Source organism: Oncorhynchus keta, chromosome 28 (genome assembly GCF_023373465.1).
Source record: "Oncorhynchus keta strain PuntledgeMale-10-30-2019 chromosome 28, Oket_V2, whole genome shotgun sequence".
Taxonomy (NCBI): domain Eukaryota; kingdom Metazoa; phylum Chordata; class Actinopteri; order Salmoniformes; family Salmonidae; genus Oncorhynchus; species Oncorhynchus keta.
The window spans coordinates 6,780,812-6,802,088 of NC_068448.1; the positions used below are offsets into that span (position 1 = coordinate 6,780,812).

At 43.5% G+C, this 21,277-nt stretch overlaps 1 protein-coding gene across 8 annotated transcripts in view; it reads right to left on the reverse strand.

Annotated features, from left to right (window-relative positions):
* The window catches only part of LOC118377891 (arginine-glutamic acid dipeptide repeats protein-like), a 670,308-nt gene that overhangs the window by 390,019 nt on the left and 259,012 nt on the right, over positions 1–21,277 (reverse strand). For 7 of the 8 annotated variants that reach the window (XM_052484576.1, XM_052484574.1, XM_052484575.1 and 4 more), the window contains one exon: positions 13,034–13,138. In XM_052484576.1, the coding sequence (XP_052340536.1) occupies positions 13,034–13,138 (105 nt within the window). Of the gene's footprint in view, positions 1–8,288; positions 8,600–13,033; positions 13,139–21,277 lie in introns of those variants that run through there. The other variant, XM_052484579.1, reaches the window with a different exon arrangement.

The window sequence follows — 21,277 nt, forward strand, 5'->3', positions numbered from 1 at the left end:
CAATACTCAGTTCACACAATACTCAGCTCACACAATACTCAGTTCACACAATACTCAGTTCACACAATACTCAGCTCACACAATACTCAGTTCACACAATACTCAGTTCACACAAGACTCAGCTCACACAATACTCAGTTCACACAATACTCAGTTCACACAATACTCAGTTCACACAATACTCAGTTCACACAATACTCAGCTCACACAATACTCAGTTCACACAATACTCAGTTCACACAAGACTCGGCTCACACAATACTCAGTTCACACAATACTCAGTTCACACAATACTCAGTTCACACAATACTCAGTTCACACAATACTCAGTTCACACAAGACTCGGCTCACACAATACTCAGTTCACAAAATACTCAGTTCACACAATACTCAGTTCACACAAGACTCGGCTCACACAATACTCCGCTCACACAATACTAATAATAATGACATTGAGTGCCTATCACACAGGCACTCAATGTCATTGTTTTTACACAGTGTGACCATCGGGGCTCTTTCTTGAGTCATGTGTGTGTCTTAATTATGCAAATCAAACAGTGTGCTTTAAAAGCATCAGAAAAGCTCAGTGCTTAGTTGGTTTTATTCAAACACATAGGGGGTGTGTCTGTCTATATATGGAAAAAAATAAGTAAACATTTCGACCAATCGATTGTTTTTTTGTTGTTGTCGGGGGACAGTCCTAGGTTATTCAAATGACAGGCTGCAGTTTACATCTTAGACCAGAGTTTGGTACTGTCTTGAAAACAATAACATTCATTACATTGTGTTGTAGCCTGGGCAGGATATATTCCTTGTCCATGTAAAATCTGAAACAATTGGGTATCTTTTTGAGCTGGTACCCGGGGAATGGGAGGGAGAGCACTCAGCGCCGCCTTAGGAAAACAGCGTAGGATCCCATGATTTCGTTATCCGATTAACTTTTATCCTCACATTGCGCTTATGAATTATGGGCTAATAGGCTGTAGGCTACATCCTCAAGCCTGTCTGTCTTTGTTCTGTTGCGTAACAACACACCTGGCGTCTCCGTTGCCACGGCTATTCCTTTTTAATCTGCTGGAGTCACAGGAAAAGACAAACTGCGAAAGCTTGTTGGACACTTAATTTTGACCTATTTCTTTGGCCTTCTAATAGCCAATAGGAGGAGAGATGCATACTTCCTCTTGCTTGCTGAATGTAAAGTTAAACAACAGGAGGGATGTTGGAAAGGAGAAGCTCATATTTTCCCCAATAGGCCAAATCTTAACCCTGAGTTACCATCCTGACAAAATAGACCTACACCATATGACTGGGGGTGATAATGTACCTTTCTGGACCTGTTAAACTGTCGAAAATAGACCCAAACTAATCCAAATGGTTTTTGCATAATCAGGCCTAGACTGTTGGCCCGATGCAGTCATTTCATCATGAAAACAAAAACAGGAAGTTTGAGCGGTTATTCAAATTAGCCTACTATTCACTGCAGTTTACAGCCATTTGTCATTGCACTGTGGTAGAATAATGGTAGAATAATGTTATTGTCTATAAACGTAGGCCAAATCAAGAGGAGCTTTGCGTTCCCGGGGACCACAAACCTTTCCCCCCCTTGCACTTTGACAAGTAAATATTTAGCATATAGCCCTTATATTTAGCTAATGAATAGCCTAATGTCTAGCTAATATTTAGCATACAGCCCTTATATTTAGCTAATGAATAGCCTAATATCTAGCTAATATTTAGCATACAGCCCTTATATTTAGCTAATGAATAGCCTAATATCTAGCTAATATTTAGCATACAGCCCTTATATTTAGCTAATGAATAGCCTAATATCTAGCTAATATTTAGCATACAGCTCTTATATTTAGCTAATATCTAGCTAATATTTAGCATCTTACTCTGGCTACACATCACTAGCCTCTCTCTTCCAGCTGTTCCCGTGTTCAACAGCCTATAATGGGGGCAGGCAACACTGGTCCTTTTTTTCCCCCATTTAACCGACCTGGAAGATCAGGTGTGTTGAATTGAGGGAAATCACTGAACTGATCGATTAGCTCAGTTGGTCAGGTGTAGTGCCAGATTGGAACAAGATCCTGGGCTGTGTTTCGAATACCCATACTAACACAGTATTTAATACATACCGTTGACTATTAGTTCATTTTAGTATACTGAAAATGAACTTTATCGTTTCAGTTGAGCGTACTAGAGCGTCGCCTGTCTACCGGAAGTTGATGCTGTTGCTATGCAACCTCTTGCTAGCATAACAAATGTCTAGCTAAACATTTTACGATTTCGTGTGTGTTTCGTAAACTCAAATCTGGAGTGCCAGAGTGCGCTCTGGGCGTTCGGAAATCCAGAGTGTTGTCAGATTGTCAGTTCGGAAATTCAGAGTGTTTCATTCTCGGCAGCATTCAGAGCACACAATGACTCTCTGGCTGAGGAGTAAGGTTGATCCTAGCGTTCAACGGCAGTCAAGCACCCAAGCTAACGTAGGCTAACTACTTCCAGACACAAATGACAGAACAGCTCACTCTGACCATTTTACTTGCCCTAGCAGAGCTGGTTAGGACTGTTTACATGTTATCCAGAGCGTTGGTGACTAACTGTGCTGTTGGTAACTATTTAATTACGTTTAGGTTTTTTTTTGCCAACGTTTACTGACACCGGCCATGTTCAACGGGTGTTGAGCGTTCGTAAATTCATGAATTATCCTGCGAGAGAGTGCTCTGAAATTGTATTAGATAGCCAGTATTAACAATGTCCATTGAAAAACACAACGACTACACCACTTAGCTAAGAATGTGAATAATCAAGTCAGTAAACGTTGGGTAGTTAGTTAGATAACCGATAGTTAATATGCTGCCTGGCAAGTTCGAGTAGCCAATTAACATTAGGTAACTAGCTAACACACCGGTACATAATGCTATGCGGTTCGTAAGGATAGTGTAGCTAACAAATTGTCCGCCAACATAACATGTAACTTTTTTGAAAAAATATTTACTTTATTACATTGTTCAATATCTTAACATTTGTCATAATTAGTTAAAGCAATGAATTTGTATCTGCTCTCGTCAGATTTGGGCTGAATATTTTCCGCCATTTTGTGAAGCCACACCCATTTTCTGAAGAATTGCATTATGGGCCATAAAAGTACAGAAAAAGTGTCCATAATGTGTAATTAGTGAAGACTTATAGAAAACGTTTGACCTCTGTCATTGCCAACAAAGGGTAAATAAAGTATTGACATAAACTTTTGTTATTGACCAAATACTTATTTTCCACCATAATTTGCAAATAAATTCATTAAAAATCCTACAATGTGATTTTCTGGATTTTTTTCTCTCATTTTGTCTGTCATAGTTGAAGTGTCCCTATGATGAAAATTACAGGCCTCTCCCATCTTTTAAAGTGGGAGATCTTGCAATTGGTGGCTGACTAAATACTTTTTTGCCCCACTGTAAGTAGTATTTGCAGTTGTCACTATGACAACACACCCTGAAATAAATAAATGGTCTGAACCAGTATCTGTGTGTTTTATTGACCTCATGAATGGTCTGAACCAGTATCTGTCGCTGTTGGCTGGGTGTTTTATTAAACCCCTACAACTCATGAATGGTGTTCAACCTTCCCAACCAGTATCTGTGGCTTTTATCCGCTACAAGACCATCATGAATGGTCTGAACCAGTATCAGGTCTGATCAGGTTACACCCAAACAAGGGCACTGCGTTCATCCACCTCTGGTCTGAACCACCATCTGTGTGTTTATTGACCGTGTGAATGGTGGAACCAGTATCTGTGTGTCAATCACCACCTTCATGGTCTGAAAACCAGTATCTGTGTGTTAGAGACCTCATGAATGGTCTGAACCAGTATCTGTGTGTTAGAGACCTCATGAATGGTCTGAGACCTGCTAAATGACTTAAATGTAAATAAATGTAAATCTGTTAAAGTGGGAGATCCTCATTGGTGAATGGTAAATTTTTTTGAACCAGTATCTATTTGCAGGTTTTATTGACACTCTGAAATAAATGAATGGTCTGAACCAGTATCTGTGTGTTTTATTGACCTCATGAATGGTCTGAACCAGTATCTGTGTGTTAGAGACCCCGTGAATGGTTTTGTGTTACCACCTTATTAACAGGCAGTGTGCGGTAGGATGCATTAATCAGTTGATTGACAGGTGTAGGACTCTAGAAAATGTTCCTCTAGTGTGTATGCTCACCAACGCTGTGTAGTTATGTAGTCTATAGTTTATCATTACACTTATTGGTTTGGTGGATGGCCCATAACTCTGACTACTAACGTTATTATCACATCAGAACTAGCCTACTAGTAGGTCTAGCTAACTTATTATCACACCAGAACTAGCCTACTAGTAGGTCTAGCTAACTTATTATCACAACAGAACTAGCCTACTAGTAGGTCTAGCTAACTTATTATCACAACAGAACTAGCCTACTAGTAGGTTCAAGGTAACATTAGTATCACAACAGAACTAGTCTACTAGAAGGTTCAAGCTAACATTATTATCACAGCAGAACTACCCTACTAGTAGGTCTAGCTAACATTAGCGAAATTGAATTAAATAAATATAAAAATTACACTTACTTGACCTTAATATTCTAGAAATTGACTCCTTCAAATAATTGACTCTGGAAAGTTTGCCATCAGCGCGCTGCAGTAGGGAAGTAAAGCGGAAGTGGAATCCACCACTCCCGTTTGGCTGTGCCCATTGAAAATGAGGTGGATACCATGGCATTGTTGAATACTCTTTTCTGATTGGCTTGAAAGGCATTCTAGAGTGTGCATTATTTCACAGTCAAAAAACACTATAGAATTCAATGGCTATAGTTCATTCTTACAGTCTATGTTCGAGCTGCTTTTGAATGCAAATGTCAAATTTAAAACATTATTGGCATTCGATTTTCATAATTAGCAAGCAAGGACTGATGGTTTGGTTTAGCTAAACGAGCAAGTATGTTTGGTTACCAAGGCAACTACTGTAAATATCTAGTAAACTTGCTAGCAACTTCAGTGGACGGTGAACCCATTTGTAGTGGTAAATGTGTTAAAGTATATCGGTGGTATGAATGGGATAATAAACTCGGGGCTCTATGCGTTCTCTGGAAAATAATGCAACTCCGTGCAACACACCTTCCATGTTGTCGTTTATGATTTTCCATAGAACTTACAGCCCCTCGTCGACTATCCCTTCCATGTGGTTTTAACAATCATTTTAAGAAGTCAACCAGACCATACAATATAATTACACGCCTACAACGTTATATTACAGGTGTGTAAACAGAATGAAGGTGTGTAAACCTTTAAATAAAAATGTATCATTGGTTTAAGACCAGGGAAAAATACAATTAAGTGAGATGTACAGATGAGGGACCAGATCCCCCACACTGGGTTACTGGGCAGTCTGACAGGACAGTCTGGCAGGTGAGGGACCAGATCCCCCACACTGGGTTACTGGGCAGTCTGAAAGGACAGTCTGGCAGGTGAGGGACCAGATCCCCACACTGGGTTACTGGGCAGTCTGACAGGGCAGTCTGGCAGGTGAGGGACCAAATCCCCCACATTGGGTTACTGGGCAGTCTGACAGGACAGTCTGGCAGGTGAGGGACCAGATCCCCCACACTGGGTTACTGGGCAGTCTGACAGGACAGTCTGGCAGGTGAGGGACCAAATCCCCCACATTGGGTTACTGGGCAGTCTGACAGGGCAGTCTGGCAAGTGAGGGACCAAATCCCCCACATTGGGTTACTGGGCAGTCTGACAGGGCAGTCTGGCAGGTGAGGGACCAGATCCCCCACATTGGGTTACTGGGCAGTCTGACAGGGCAGTCTGGCAGGTGAGGGACCAGATCCCCCACATTGGGTTACTGGGCAGTCTGACAGGGCAGTCTGGCAGGTGAGGGACCAGATCCCCCACATTGGGTTACTGGGCAGTCTGACAGGGCAGTCTGGCAAGTGAGGGACCAAATCCCCACATTGGGTTACTGGGAGTCTGACAGGGCAGTCTGGCAAGTGAGGGACCAAATCCCCACATTGGGTTACTGGGCAGTCTGACAGGGCAGTCTGGCAGGTGAGGGACCAGATCCCCCACATTGGGTTACTGGGCAGTCTGACAGGGCAGTCTGGCAGGTGAGGGACCAGATCCCCCACATTGGGTTACTGGGCAGTCTGACAGGACAGTCTGGCAGGTGAGGGACCAGATCCCCCACATTGGGTTACTGGGCAGTCTGACAGGGCAGTCTGGCAGGTGAGGGACCAGATCCCCCACATTGGGTTACTGGGCAGTCTGACAGGGCAGTCTGGCAAGTGAGGGACCAAATCCCCCACATTGGGTTACTGGGCAGTCTGACAGGGCAGTCTGGCAGGTGAGGGACCAAATCCCCCACACTGGGTTACTGGGCAGTCTGACAGGGCAGTCTGGCAGGTGAGGGACCAAATCCCCCACATTGGGTTACTGGGCAGTCTGACAGGGCAGTCTGGCAGGTGAGGGACCAAATCCCCACATTGGGTTACTGGGCAGTCTGACAGGGCAGTCTGGCAGGTGAGGGACCAGATCCCCCACATTGGGTTACTGGGCAGTCTGACAGGGCAGTCTGGCAGGTGAGGGACCAGATCCCCACATTGGGTTACTGGGCAGTCTGACAGGGCAGTCTGGCAGGTGAGGGACCAGATCCCCACATTGGGTTACTGGGCAGTCTGACAGGGCAGTCTCAGGTGAGGGACCAGATCCCCACATTGGGTTACTGGGCAGTCTGACAGGGCAGTCTGGCAGGTGAGGGACCAAATCCCCCACATTGGGTTACTGGGCAGTCTGACAGGGCAGTCTGGCAGGTGAGGGACCAGATCCCCCACATTGGGTTACTGGGCAGTCTGACAGGGCAGTCTGGCAGGTGAGGGACCAGATCCCCCACATTGGGTTACTGGGCAGTCTGGCAGGTGAGGGACCAGATCCCCCACATTGGGTTACTGGGCAGTCTGACAGGGCAGTCTGACAGGGCAGTCTGACAGGGCAGTCTGACAGGGCAGTCTGGCAGGGCAGTCTGGCAGGACATAGTAAGGAAGACAGGTGAGGGACCAATGAACCATAATTACTTTGTTTTGAGACAATATATGTTTAGTTGAATTCTATAAATGTTATATTTGGAGAATGTAGGAATCAATGAGTTGAAAAGTGTACACTTTAAAATGAACCAATTTATTTATCAATCCATTTATTAAAAATTTGTAAGGGATTGGGGTACATTTCCTGATGCATGTCATGAGTAATATTCTAGGAAAGTAATTTGACATCTTAAATGTTATCATATTATACCTAATCCTGAATATGCATAAATATTAAATGTAGCTCTCCAACAGCCTTGAAACATTGTTTCAAATCTGTGTATATTATATATTATAAGAACTTCTATGCCTAGTTAAGTAAGGGTTAAATAAAAACAAAAAGTCCTGTAACAACAGGAATTACGATCAACATATTTCACGTAGTCTAAAATAGAAAGCGACAAAAATAAAGACCAAGCAGGTCACTTCGTATTCCCGTATGCTTTCTGAACCAAAACAAGACCAGTCTGATCCAGCATGGTGTAACTTTACACTGCACAACAGTAATCAAGACAAACCCCGCCCCTTTCCATCAATCCCGTCCAATCGTCGCACGACTGTAAACGCCGTCATAATATTACAAAAATGGTCAACTTTTCTAATCAACCCACACTCCGTCTCCTTTAGTACCGACAGCGCTCTTTCTTTGACATTATTATATTTTTCAGCCAGCGAGAGAGTGCACGAAGCTTCTCAGGACTGCCATCTCGGCTCGATTGTAAATACGAGCATAGAGAGAAAGAGAGAGAGAGTAGAGTACTGCAAAATGGAGTCCGCACAAGCCTTGCTTCTGTTCTTATATCTCCTATGACAACAAAAATAAGGGAGGAAAAAGTTAGCTTGCTCATATGGGTTACAAAGGGGAGCTTCTCCGTTATGTACCGTTACTTGTACCGAATTGTTACAACATAGCACGTTCGGCTCGCGATTTACCTTCACGTAAGGTAAGATTGGCAGGGATATGCACCGTGCAGGGAGAGTAACCGCTAAATTAAACTATTGATTCAGATATGCATATTCTTACGATAGCTGTGACAAATGACACTCGGTGTATAGTGAAATTCATTCTGAGTAGTAGCAGCGAGTAGCTACTAACGTTACTCAAGACCGTCTCAGAAAACTACTCACGGAATTAAACGGTAACATGGTGAATATATTTATCAACCTACCTCCGCGGGGCGAACAAGTCGTCCATTTCTGACACCGATCTCTAAGGGTCGGGACGTTGACAGTTTTGTCTAGAACTGTAGTAGTGGTCGTTTGTGAAATCAACTCACTGTGTTCCTTCCCACCTATTGCTAGGTGCTCAAAATGGAGGACCAAGCAGAGCGCTTGGTTCGAGTCTCCGAGAATGTTTCCACTGAGCTTGTGACCTTAGCCTCGCTCCCGTTTCTACCACACACACACACACACACAACGGAGCATGTGTTAAGACCTCACACACAAGCGTGCAGACACAGGATACGGAATCAAGAACCCCTCTCGAATGTATGTCTGGTCTATAATAAACAAGGCCATTGGAATGTAACTACAAGCTGCAGACAACAGACACAACGCTCAGCATACCAAACAAGCAACGCTGGGGAGGAGAGGGAGGGGCAGGGTAGACTGGGGCCCTGGCTCGGAACTAGGGGGTTCCAGACTAACAACAGCAGCGGTAGGACATAGGGAGGCAACTGATGTGGATTTTCTAGCTACCAGCAACTCAGTTGCTACATTATATCGCCTGATTCTCAACACAAAAAAGGAGCACACAGGCAATAAAGTGTGGATACATTGTAGCTAAAGTATGAGTACATACTGTATATTGTTATATAGATAGTGTGGATACATTGTTACTCTGTAGGTAAAGTATGAGTACATACTGTATATTGTTATATAGATAGTGTGGATACATTGTTACTCTGTAGCTAAAGTATGAGTACATACTGTATATTGTTATATAGATAGTGTGGATACATTGTTACTCTGTAGGTAAAGTATGAGTACATACTGTATATTGTTATATAGATAGTGTGGATACATTGTTACTCTGTAGCTAAAGTATGGGTACATACTGTATATTGTTATATAGATAGTGTGGATACATTGTTACTCTGTAGCTAAAGTATGGGTACATACTGTATATTGTTATATAGATAGTGTGGATACATTGTTACTCTGTAGCTAAAGTATGAGTACATACTGTATATTGTTATATAGATATAGTGGATACATTGTTATTTTGTAGCTAAAGTAGGGTACATACTGTATATTGTTACATAGATAGTGTGGATACATTGTTACTCTGTAGCAAAAGTATGGGTACATACTGTATATTGTTATATAGATAGTGTGTTTACATTGTTACTCAGAGCTAAAGTATGGGTACATACTGTATATGTTACATAGATAGTGTGGATACATTGTTACTCTGTAGGCTATGAGTACATACTGTATATTGTTATATAGATACATTGTTACCTGAGCTTAGGGTAAGCCTAGTGGTTACTTTATATATTTATTATTTTGATTTAACTAGGCAGTTAAGAACAAATTCTTATCTACAATGCCAGCCTACCCCGGCCAAACCAGGGAGACGTGTGCACGCGTGTGTGTGTGTGTTTACAGTGCATGACACAGACTTTATGGGCTAAAGCAAATGTCAGTATGTCAGTAATCTGTAGGCTATGTAAAGATTTAAATCCTGACACCAATACCTGAGCCTTTTAGGGATTAAGCCTAGTGGTTAGAGGCAGGTAGTCTAGTGGTTAGAGCCAGGTAGCCTAGTGGTTAGAGGCAGGTAGCCTAGTGGTTAGAGCCAGGTAGCCTAGTGGTTAGAGCCAGGTAGCCTAGTGGTTAGAGGCAGGTAGTCTAGTGGTTAGAGCCAGGTAGTCTAGTGGTTAGAGCAGGTAGCCTAGTGGTTAGATGAGGCAGGTAGCCTAGTGGTTAGATGAGGCAGGTAGCCTAGTGGTTAGATGAGGCAGGTAGCCAAAAGTGGTTGGATAGCAGGTAGCCTTGTGGTTAGAAAATCAGGTAGCCTTGTGGTTAGATGAGGCAGGTAGCCTAGTGGTTAGATGAGGCAGGTAAGCGTAGTGGTTAGAAGGTAGCCTAGTGGTTAGAGCCAGGAAGCCTAGTGGTTAGAGCCAGGAAGCCCAGTGGTTAGAGAAGGAAGCCTAGTGGTTAACCCAAGGTAGCCTAGTGGTTAGAGAAGGTAACCCAGTGGTTAGATGAGGCAGTTAGCCAGTGGTTAGAGCCAGGTAGTTAACCCAGTGGTTGAACAAGGCAGTTAACCCACTGGTTCCCCTGAACCAGGTAGCCCAGTGTTTGAGAGCCAGTTAGCCCAGTGGTTGAGAGCCAGGTAGCCCAGTGGTTGAACAAGGCAGTTAACCCACTGTTAACAAGGCAGTTAATCCCTGTTCCCCTGAACAAGGAAGGTAGCCAGTGGTTGAACAAGCCAGGTAGCCAGTGTTAGAGAAGGTAGTCTAGTGGTTCTGAACAAGGGTAACCCAGTGGTTGAACAAGCCAGGTAGCCCACTGGTTCCCCCTGAACGTTGGGCCAGTAACCAAAAAGGTTCCCCTGGATAGTTAATCCCTGTTCCCTGACAAGGTAAGTTAATCTGTTGTTCTGCCCCTGAACAAGGCAGTTAACCCACTGTTCCCCTGAACAAGGCAGTTAATCCACTGTTCCCCTGAACAAGGCAGTTAACCCACTGTTCCCCTGAACAAGGCAGTTAACCCACTGTTCCCCTGAACAAGGCAGTTAATCCACTGTTCCCCTGAACAAGGCAGTTAATCCACTGTTCCCTGAACAAGGCAGTTAACCCACTGTTCCCTGAACAAGGCAGTTAATCCTCTGTTCCCTGAACAAGGCAGTTAACCCACTGTTCCCCTGAACAAGGCAGTTAATCCACCGTTCCCCTGAACAAGGCAGTTAACCCATCGTTCCCTGAACAAGACAGTTAATCCACTGTTCCCCTGAACAAGACAGTTAATCCACCGTTCCCCTGAACAAGGCAGTTAAATCCACCGTTCCCTGAACAAGGCAGTTAAACCCACTGTTCCCCTGAACAAGGCAGTTAACCCACTGTTCCCCTGAACAAGGCAGTTAACCCACTGTTCCCCTGAACAAGGCAGTTAACCCACTGTTCCCCTGAACAAGGCTGTTAACCCACTATTCCCCTGAACAAGGCAGTTAACCCACTGTTCCCCTGAACAAGGCAGTTAACCCACTGTTCCCCTGAACAAGGCAGTTCATCCACCGTTCCCCTGAACAAGGCAGTTAACCCACTGTTCCCCTGAACAAGGCAGTTAACCCACTGTTCCCCTGAACAAGGCAGTTAACCCACTGTTCCCCTGAACAAGGCAGTTAATCCACTGTTCCCCTGAACAAGGCAGTTAACCCACTGTTCCCCCGGCAGGCCGTCATTGTAAATAATAATTTGTTAACTGACTTGTCTAGTTACATAAAAGGTTAAATATTAGATGTTTTTATTCAATTAAGCAACATGAACAATTCATAACTCCTTTTGAGATGTAGGCCAAAGCATTTCCAGGAAGAGTTCATCCCGAGTAAAAATGTTCAATTTGATCAAAGGTTGTGTTATTTATCACATGAAAAGGGGCAGGTTGCACGCCCAATTTTTCAGTTTTTGATTTGTTAAAAAAGTTTGAAATATCCAATAAATGTCGTTCCACTTCATGACTGTGTCCCACTTGTTGTTGATTCCTCACAAAAAAATACAGTTTTATATCTTTATGTTTGAAGCCTGAAATGTGGCAAAAGGTCGCAAAGTTCAAGGGGGCCGAATACTTTCGCAAGGCACTGTATCTGGCATTAATATAATGTGTGCATGTGCTGACATGCAGGCCGTGCGTGACGATTTAAATGTACGTATTTCAATGCTTGACTAATAATGTCCTGTGCTATGTCATGTTTCACGTGGACCCCAGGAGGAGTAGCTGCTGTTATTGCAGTGGCTAATGGGGGATCCTCATAAAATACCAGCCATAAATAACACATTGTGTTTATAGACTGAAGACTGTTTTGCATTCAGCATCATACAGCGTGTTTAGCTGTCATCAGTGCTTGTGCACACACCAAGTGTTTAAGCTTCTATAGCAGGGTTCTCAAATTGCAGGCATGCGGTCTGAATATGACCCAAGGGGTGGTTTTATTTTGCCCCCAAACCCCCCCCCCAAGTTTTCGGAGCAAAAAAATCAATATATTTCTTGAGAATTTTCATTGTTGGACATAAAACACTGAAAACACCAGGAAATCAGCCCCTAGTGATTTTAATTTTGTTAAAACTTGTTTCCCAACTATTCATAATAAAATGTGATCGTATACAAATGTAAACCAGGTTTGAAATGTTTAACTAAAATATTATATCTGTTTGGGCTTCTAGAAGTGAATTTGTAATTATGTTCTGGGCCCCCTGACCATCAACTGAAGAAGATAATCTTCCCGAGTCAGAATCGAGTTGATGATCCCTGACCTATGACCTTATGTGGTGATTTTAAGCATTTTTTTCCCTTCATAAATTGAACCCTTATTTTAACAGATACCTTTGACAGTAGGGCTGTCAGTTAATCAGTTCACTTCCCCTCTGCACTCAGACCCCTCCCAGAAAGTGCTAGAAAAATTACTGCTTGAGAAATAGTTTTTTTTTTCTCAAAAAATGTACATAAAACTTTTACCCAGAAATGATTTGATATTGATATAAAAACAGCTACAGGGGGCCTTAAACTCTAATACTTTAATACAAAGCGACTTGCAGCATGTGATCCCCGAGGGAGCTGAACTCACAACCATGGCATTACTAGTCACATTCATACCAACTCAGTCTTAACTGGTCTGTGGGTTGGATCAGAACCAATAGTCAGAGACTGTCTTACCTGGTCTCTGGGTTGTATCAGAACCAGACAGTCTTACCTGGTCTCTGGGTTGTATCCCAGGATGTAGAAAAAGGAGTCGATGCGAGCTTTGAACTCCCTGGCAGCAAAGATGTCGGAGAAATGGGCAATGTTACACTTCCCCCTGAAACACAAGACACAAAAGCAAAGGACATTTGTTTTACTGGTCAACACACAAGCACTGTAAACACACTATATATACACAAACGTATGTGGATACCCTGTCAAATTAGTGATTTGGCTATTTCAGTCACACCCGTTGCTGACAGGTGTATAAAAATTGAGCACACAACCATGCAATCTCCATAGACAAACATTGATAGTAGAATGGCTTTACTGAAGAGCTCAGTGACTCAACGTGGCAACATCATAGGAGGCCACCTTTCCAAAAAATGTAAAATTTCCGCACTGCTAGAGTTGCCCCTGTCAACTGTAAGTGCTGTTATTGTGAAGTAGAAACGTCTAGGAGCAACAACGGCTCAGCCGCGAAGTGGTAGACCACACAAGCTCACAGAACGGGACCAGGGACTGAAGTGTGTAGCGCGTCTGTCCTCGGTTGCAACACTCACTACCGAGTTCCAAACTGCCTCTGGAATCAACGTCAGCGCAATAACTGTTCGCCAGGAGCTTCATGAAATGGGTTTCCATGGTAGAGCAGCCGCATACATGCCTAATATCACCATTCTCAATGCCAAGCGTCGGCTGGAGTGGTGTAAAACTCACCGCCGTTGGACTCTGGAGCAGTGGAAATGCGTTCTCTGGAGTCATGATTCACGCTTCACCATCTGGCAGTTCGAAGGACAAATCTGGGTTTGGTGGATGCCAGGAATGCATCGTGTCAACTGTAAAGTTTGGTGTAGGATAAATAATGGTCTGGGGTTGTTTTTCATGGTTCGGACTAGGCCCCTTAGTTCCAGTGAAGGGAAATCTTAACGCTACAGCATACAATGAAATTCTAGAAGATTCAGTGCTTCCAACTTTGTGGCAACAGTTTGGGGAAGGCCCTTTCCTGTTTCAGCATGACAATGTCCCCGTGCACAAAGCGAGGTCCATACATACATGGTTTGTCGAGATCAGCGTGGAAGAACTTGACTGGCCTGCACAGAGCCCTGACCGCAAACCCCATGGAACACCTTTGGGATGAATTGGAACACTGACTGCGAGCCAGGTCTAATCGCCCAATATCAATGCCCAATGTTCCAACATCTAGTGGAAAGCCTTCCCAGAAGAGTGGAGGCTGTTATAGCAGCAATGTTCCAACATCTAGTGGAAAGCCTTCCCAGAAGAGTGGAGGCTGTTATAGTAGCAAAGAAAGGACCAACTCCATATTAATGCACATATTTTGGAATGAGATGTTCGACGAACAGGTGTCCACATACTATTGGTCATGTAGTGTACATGAGCACTATAAACACATACAGTACCTCCAGAAAGTGTACACACCCATTGACTTTTCCACATTTTGTTGTGTTACTACCTGATTTTAAAATGGATTCAATTGAGATTTTGTGCCACTGGCTTACACACAATACCCCATAATGTCAAAGTGGAATCATGTTTTTAGAAATGTTAACAAATTAATAAAAAGGTGAAATGTCTCGTGGCAAAGAAATTAACTTTATGTCCTCAATATGAAGTGTTATGTTTGGGGCAAATCCAACATCACTGAGTACCACTTCATATTTTCAAGCATGGTGATGGCTGCATCATGTTATGGGTATGCTTGTCAGCGGCAAGGACGAGGGATTCTGGGACAAAAAATAAACAAAATAGAGCCAAGTACAGGCAAAATCATTGAGGAAAACCTGGTTCAATCTGCTTCCCAACTGAAACTGGGAGACCAGGTCTCTGACCTCCTCCCTATAAGCTGTCTCATCATTGTTGGTGATCAGGCCTACCATTTATGTCCTCGGAAAACTTAATGATGGTGTTGGAGTCATGCTTGACCATGCAGTCATGGGTGAACAGGGAGTACAGGAGGGAACATTTTTACCTGGTCAGCAGGATTCGATCTTGCCCCTTTTGAGGATCAGCATGGCAGATGTTCCCTACCCTCACCATCCTTCAGTCATCCATCCCTCCCTCCCTCCATCCTTTTCATCAGTCATGTTCCCTCCCTCCATCCTTCCCCTCATCAGTCATGAGCCCTCCCTCCCTCCATCCATCCTTCATCTTTCCATTAATAGCATTCTCACATAGGTGTTCCTCCCCTCCGTGGGAAAGGGCAGTGTGGAGTACAAGTGAGATTGCATCAGCGGTATGCAAATTGGAGTGGGTCTAGGGTTTCTGGGACAATGGTGTTGATGTGAGCCATGACAAGAATGTGAATGTTGACTACAGAGAGGGTGACCACATCAGCTGGTGCATCCAGCATGTGTGTGGCTTGCCATGACAAACATCAGCGCGTCTGCTGGCAGACTGTCATTTCCAGCTGGGAAGGTGACTTCCATTTTTAGTCCGATCAAAGGAATAAGCGTCGGAGCTGTATGTCTGTCTGGGTCTGTCTTAGTCCTGTCTGGGTCTGTCTGTGTGTCTTGATGGTTCCGTGTGCGGTCTGTGTTTCTTATAAGTCTGTTTAGGGTCCCGCTCCTTGAAAGCGGCATCTCTACCTTTAAGCTCTGTGCAGATGTTGCCTGTAATCCATGGCTTCTGGTTGGGGTATGTACGTACGGTCACTGTGGGGACAACATCATCGATTGATATGGCCAGTGACTGATGTGGGTATTCCATTCTGTGCTAGCAAAACAGTCCTGTAGCTTAGCATCTGTGTCATCTGACCACTTCCGTATTAAGCGAGGCACTGGTATTTCCTGCTAATTTAGTTTTTGCTTGTAAGGAGGAATCAGGAGGATCGAGGTCAGATTTGCCAAAACATTTTATTTTACTAGGCAAGTCGGTTTCAATGACGGCCTTGGAACAGTGGTTTAACTGCCTTGTTCAGAGGCAGAATAACACATTTTTACCTGGTCAGCTCAGGGATTCGATCTTGCAACTTTTCGGTTATCCTTCCGTCATCCCTCCCTCCCTCCCTCCATCCTTCAGTCATCCATCCCTCCCTCCCTCCATCCTTCCCTCATCAGTCATCCCTCCCTCCCTCCATCCATCCTTCATCTTTCCATTCATCCTTCCATTCATCCCTCCCTCCGCTGAGGGATGAAGTGCATCAGACAGACAAGTCAGAGACAGCTGGACTGTGGTGCAACCTGTTTCTCTGTCTTCCAGGTCTGTTACGACCCCAACTTTGTGTGTGTCTGTGTTGACATCCAGCAGTGTGTGTGGCAACATCAGCATCCTGCTGGACATCCCTCTGCAGGCATTTATCTCTCCAGCTGGGAAGGATGAAGTCAAATCAAAGAATGCTGTGTGCTGTATGTCTGTCTGGGTCTGTCTGGGTCTGTCTGGGTCTGTCTGTGTGTCTGTCTATGTTTCCGTGTGTGTGTCTGTGTTTCCGTGTCTGTGTGTGTGTCTGTGTTTCCGTGTCTGTGTGTGTGTCTGTGTTTCCGTGTCTGTGTGTGTGTCTATGTTTCCGTGTCTGTGTGTGTGTCTGTGTTTCCGTGTGTGTGTGGTCTGTGTTTCCGCGTGTGTGTGTGTCTATGTTTCCGCGTGTGTGTGTGTGTGTGTGTGTGTCTGTGTTTCCGTGTGTGTGTGTGTTTCCGTGTCTGTGGTCTATGTCTCTGTGTCTGTGGTCTATGTTTCTGTGTCTGTGGTCTATGTTTCTGTGTCTGTGGTCTATGTTTCTGTGTCTGTGGTCTATGTTTCTGTGTCTGTGGTCTATGTTTCTGTGGTCTATGTTTCTGTGGTCTGTGTTTCGGTCTCTTTGTGTGTGTCTGTGTGTGTGTGTGTGTGTGTCTGTGGTCTATGTTTCTGTGTCTGTGGTCTATGTTTCTGTGTCTGTGGTCTGTTTCGGTCTCTTTGTGTGTGTCTGTGTTTCCGTGTGTGTGTTGAGCAACATTACAGCATCCTGCTGGAATTCCTCTGCCTCCATTTATCTAAAGCTTCTATAATAAGTCAAATCAAAGCTTAGTGTGTGCTGTGTGTTTGTGTGTGTGTGTGTGTGTTCATTTGTCACTGTGTGGTGTGTGTGTGTGTGTGAAATTCCTAAATGAGAGTCTGTTGGTGTGTGTGTCATGTGAGAATAAAATGTCTGTAAAAACCATAGCAACTGGTGTCAATATACAGGTGTGTGTTGTTCAATATGTGTGTCAGTGGTGTGTGTGTCTGTGTGGAGTGTCTGTGTGGTGTGTGTGTGTGTGTGTGTGTACCATGTGTCAATGGTGTGTGTGTGTGTGTTCAATATACAGGTGTGTGTGTGTCTGTGTCAATGTACAGGTGTGTGTGTGTTGTGTGTGAGGTGTGTGTGTGTGTCTGTGTGGTGTGTGTGTCTGTGTGTCTGTGTGTCTGTGTGGTACCTGTGTGTGTCAATATACAGTGTCAGTGTCTGTGTGTCTATGGGTCAGTACCATGTGTGTGTGTGTGTGTGTGTCTGTGTGGTGTACCATGTTCTGTGTGTCTGTGTGTCTGGAGGTGTGTGTTGTGTGTGTGTCAGTGTGTGTGTGTGTACCATGTGTGTGTATGTGAGGTCAGGACATGTTCTGCTAACGCAGGTCAGAAATCACTGGGTTCTCAATATGGAGGTCAGTAGAGGGATGAGGAGAAAGAGAGAGACAGACCATGTTCAATATGGAGGTCAGTACCATGTTCAATAGAGAGAGTACCATGAGAGAGAGTACCAGGAATATGCAGGTCAGTACCTTGTTCAGAGACAGATAGAGGAGAGCTGCTACACTGTCTCACAGATGGTTTGCGTTAAAATAGTGTGTGTGTGTGTGTGTGTACCATGTGTGTGTGTGTGTGTGTGTGTGTGTGTGTGTGTGTGTGTGTGTGTGTGTGTGTGTTGTGTGTGTGTGTGTCAGTGTGTGTGTTCAATATACAGGTCAGTGTGTGTGTCAATATGCAGAGGTCAGAATCACATGAGCATGGAGAAAGGGAAGATTATCTGGTTTCATATGGAGACAATCACCCTGCCTGTCCTCCTTTCCTTGGTATCGACAGTTAGAGCGTAATGACTATCAGCTTAGTGTGGCTGTGTGTTTGTACTACTGTGTTTCAAGTTCATTTGCCACTTGCACAGGATATAACGAGTAAAACAGTACAGTACAATTCCTAAATGAGAGCTCTTTCCTAACACTGCCGTCATAATAGAGAATAAAATGTCTGAATAAAAACCATAGCAACTACTTCAATATGGAGGTCAGTACCATGTTCAATATGGAGGTCAGTACCATGTTCAATATGGAGGTCAGTACCATGTTCAATATGCAGGTCAGTACCATGTTCAATATGGAGGTCAGTACCATGTTCAATATGGAGGTCAGTACCATGTTCAATATGGAGGTCAGTACCATGTTCAATATGGAGGTCAGTACCATGTTCAATATGGAGGTCAGTACCATGTTCAATATGGAGGTCAGTACCATGTTCAATATGGAGGTCAGTACCATGTTCAATATACAGGTCAGTACCATGTTCAATATGGAGGTCAGTACCATGTTCAATATGGAGGTCAGTACCATGTTCAATATGGAGGTCAGTACCATGTTCAATATGGAGGTCAGTACCATGTTCAATATGGAGGTCAGTACCATGTTCAATATGGAGGTCAGTACCATGTTCAATATACAGGTCAGTACCTTGTTCAATATGCAGGTCAGTACCTTGTTCAGTATACAGGTCAGTACCATGTTCAATATGCAGGTCAGTACCTTGTTCAGTATACAGGTCAGTACCATGTTCAATATGCAGGTCAGTACCTTGTTCAATATGCAGGTCAGTACCATGTTCAATATGCAGGTCAGTACCTTGTTCAATACGCAGGTCAGTACCTTGTTCAATATGCAGGTCAGTACCATGTTCAATATGGAGGTCAGTACCATGTTCAATATGGAGATCAGTACCATGTTCAATATGGAGGTCAGTACCATGTTCAATATGGAGGTCAGTACCATGTTCAATATGGAGGTCAGTACCATGTTCAATATACAGGTCAGTACCTTGTTCAATATACAGGTCAGTACCATGTTCAATATGCAGGTCAGTACCTTGTTCAGTATACAGGTCAGTACCATGTTCAATACGCAGGTCAGTACCTTGTTCAATATGCAGGTCAGTACCATGTTCAATATGCAGGTCAGTACCTTGTTCAGTATACAGGTCAGTACCTTGTTCAGTATACAGGTCAGTACCTTGTTCAATATGCAGGTCAGTACCTTGTTCAGTATACAGGTCAGTACCATGTTCAATATGCAGGTCAGTACCTTGTTCAGTATACAGGTCAGTACCTTGTTCAATACGCAGGTCAGTACCTTGTTCAATATGCAGGTCAGTACCATGTTCAATATGCAGGTCAGTACCTTGTTCAGTATACAGGTCAGTACCTTGTTCAGTATACAGGTCTGTACCTTGTTCAATATGCAGGTCAGTACCTTGTTCAATATGCAGGTCAGTACCTTGTTCAGTATACAGGTCAGTACCTTGTTCAATATGGAGGTCAGTACCTTGTTCAATACGCAGGTCAGTACCATGTTCAATATGGAGGTCAGTACCTTGTTCAATATGCAGGTCAGTACCATGTTCAATATGGAGGTCAGTACCTTGTTCAATATACAGGTCAGTACCATGTTCAATATGGAGGTCAGTACCTTGTTCAATATATAGGTCAGTACCTTGTTCAATACGCAGGTCAGTACCTTGTTCAATACGCAGGTCAGTACCTTGTTCAATATGCAGGTCAGTACCATGTTCAATATGCAGGTCAGTACCTTGTTCAGTATACAGGTCAGTACCTTGTTCAGTATACAGGTCAGTACCTTGTTCAATATGCAGGTCAGTACCTTGTTCAATATGCAGGTCAGTACCTTGTTCAATATGCAGGTCAGTACCTTGTTCAGTATACAGGTCAGTACCTTGTTCAATATGCAGGTCAGTACCTTGTTCAATATGCAGGTCAGTACCTTGTTCAATATGCAGGTCAGTACCTTGTTCAATATGCAGGTCAGTACCTTGTTCAATATACAGGTCAGTACCATGTTCAATATGGAGGTCAGTACCTTGTTCAATATGCAGGTCAGTACCATGTTCAATATGGAGGTCAGTACCTTGTTCAATATACAGGTCAGTACCATGTTCAATATGGAGGTCAGTACCTTGTTCAATATATAGGTCAGTACCTTGTTCAATATGGAGGTCAGTACCATGTTCAATATGGAGGTCAGTACCTTGTTCAGTATACAGGGCAGTACCATGTTCAATATGGAGGTCAGTACCTTGTTCAATATGGAGGTCAGTACCATGTTCAATATGGAGGTCAGTACCAGCTGTGGTGGTCATGAAATTTCATCAGCTGGTGACAGTAAAACAAATAACTGTCGGTCTCATGGTAATTGACCATGAATTAACATAATTGCGTTCAGCATCTCCTACCTTCCACACACAGAGCCACGCACTAACGCAGACCGTTGGAACATCAACATTTTAAAAAGGCTAATAAATAAATACAAGGCTAATAAATCAATTTAATAATATAGCCAACACCTTCACACTAAATCCATGTAATATAGTCTTATACCTTCACAATAAATCCATTATTTATTTTAGACAGGTCGAAAGAAACAGGATATGAAGAACATGTCATCTATTTCAGAAGAACAGGATAGCATACTCTGAGTTGTCTTTATGTTAGGTCCTGATCTGGCTGTGCTACACTAGTTCATTTAGCAGGCAAGATTTGCTTAGAATTCCATGGCATTATTTTATAGTATGAAGAATACAATTGAACCAAGCTGAATAAAATAGAAAGGATATTTTCTCCAAACTATTTGAGGGAGTGCGAACTATTTAAGGGAGTGCGAACATGTGGCTATTCTGTGTGGAGGTTAACAAAGAAACAGGCCCTCCTATCGACTTAATTTAGACTTATTAATATACCTTTAGTTGTGATAAAAATGTTGGGCTATTGATTTGATTTTTAATACATTCTAAGGCTGTATGATGACAATCTAATGATGAGTTGAAAAAAGTCACATGAAAGGTATGAAAGGTATGGTTTCTTGTGCAGGCTTGTACACACTTCATCAGTCTCTCATTCACAATTTGAGAATAACTTGATAATGCCTCAAATTTCCCATCTGCATCCCCTTTCTGTGGCCATGACCCCCCTAAAAACATCCATGCCTTTTGTGGCCGGTTGCACCATTGGGCTGAATAC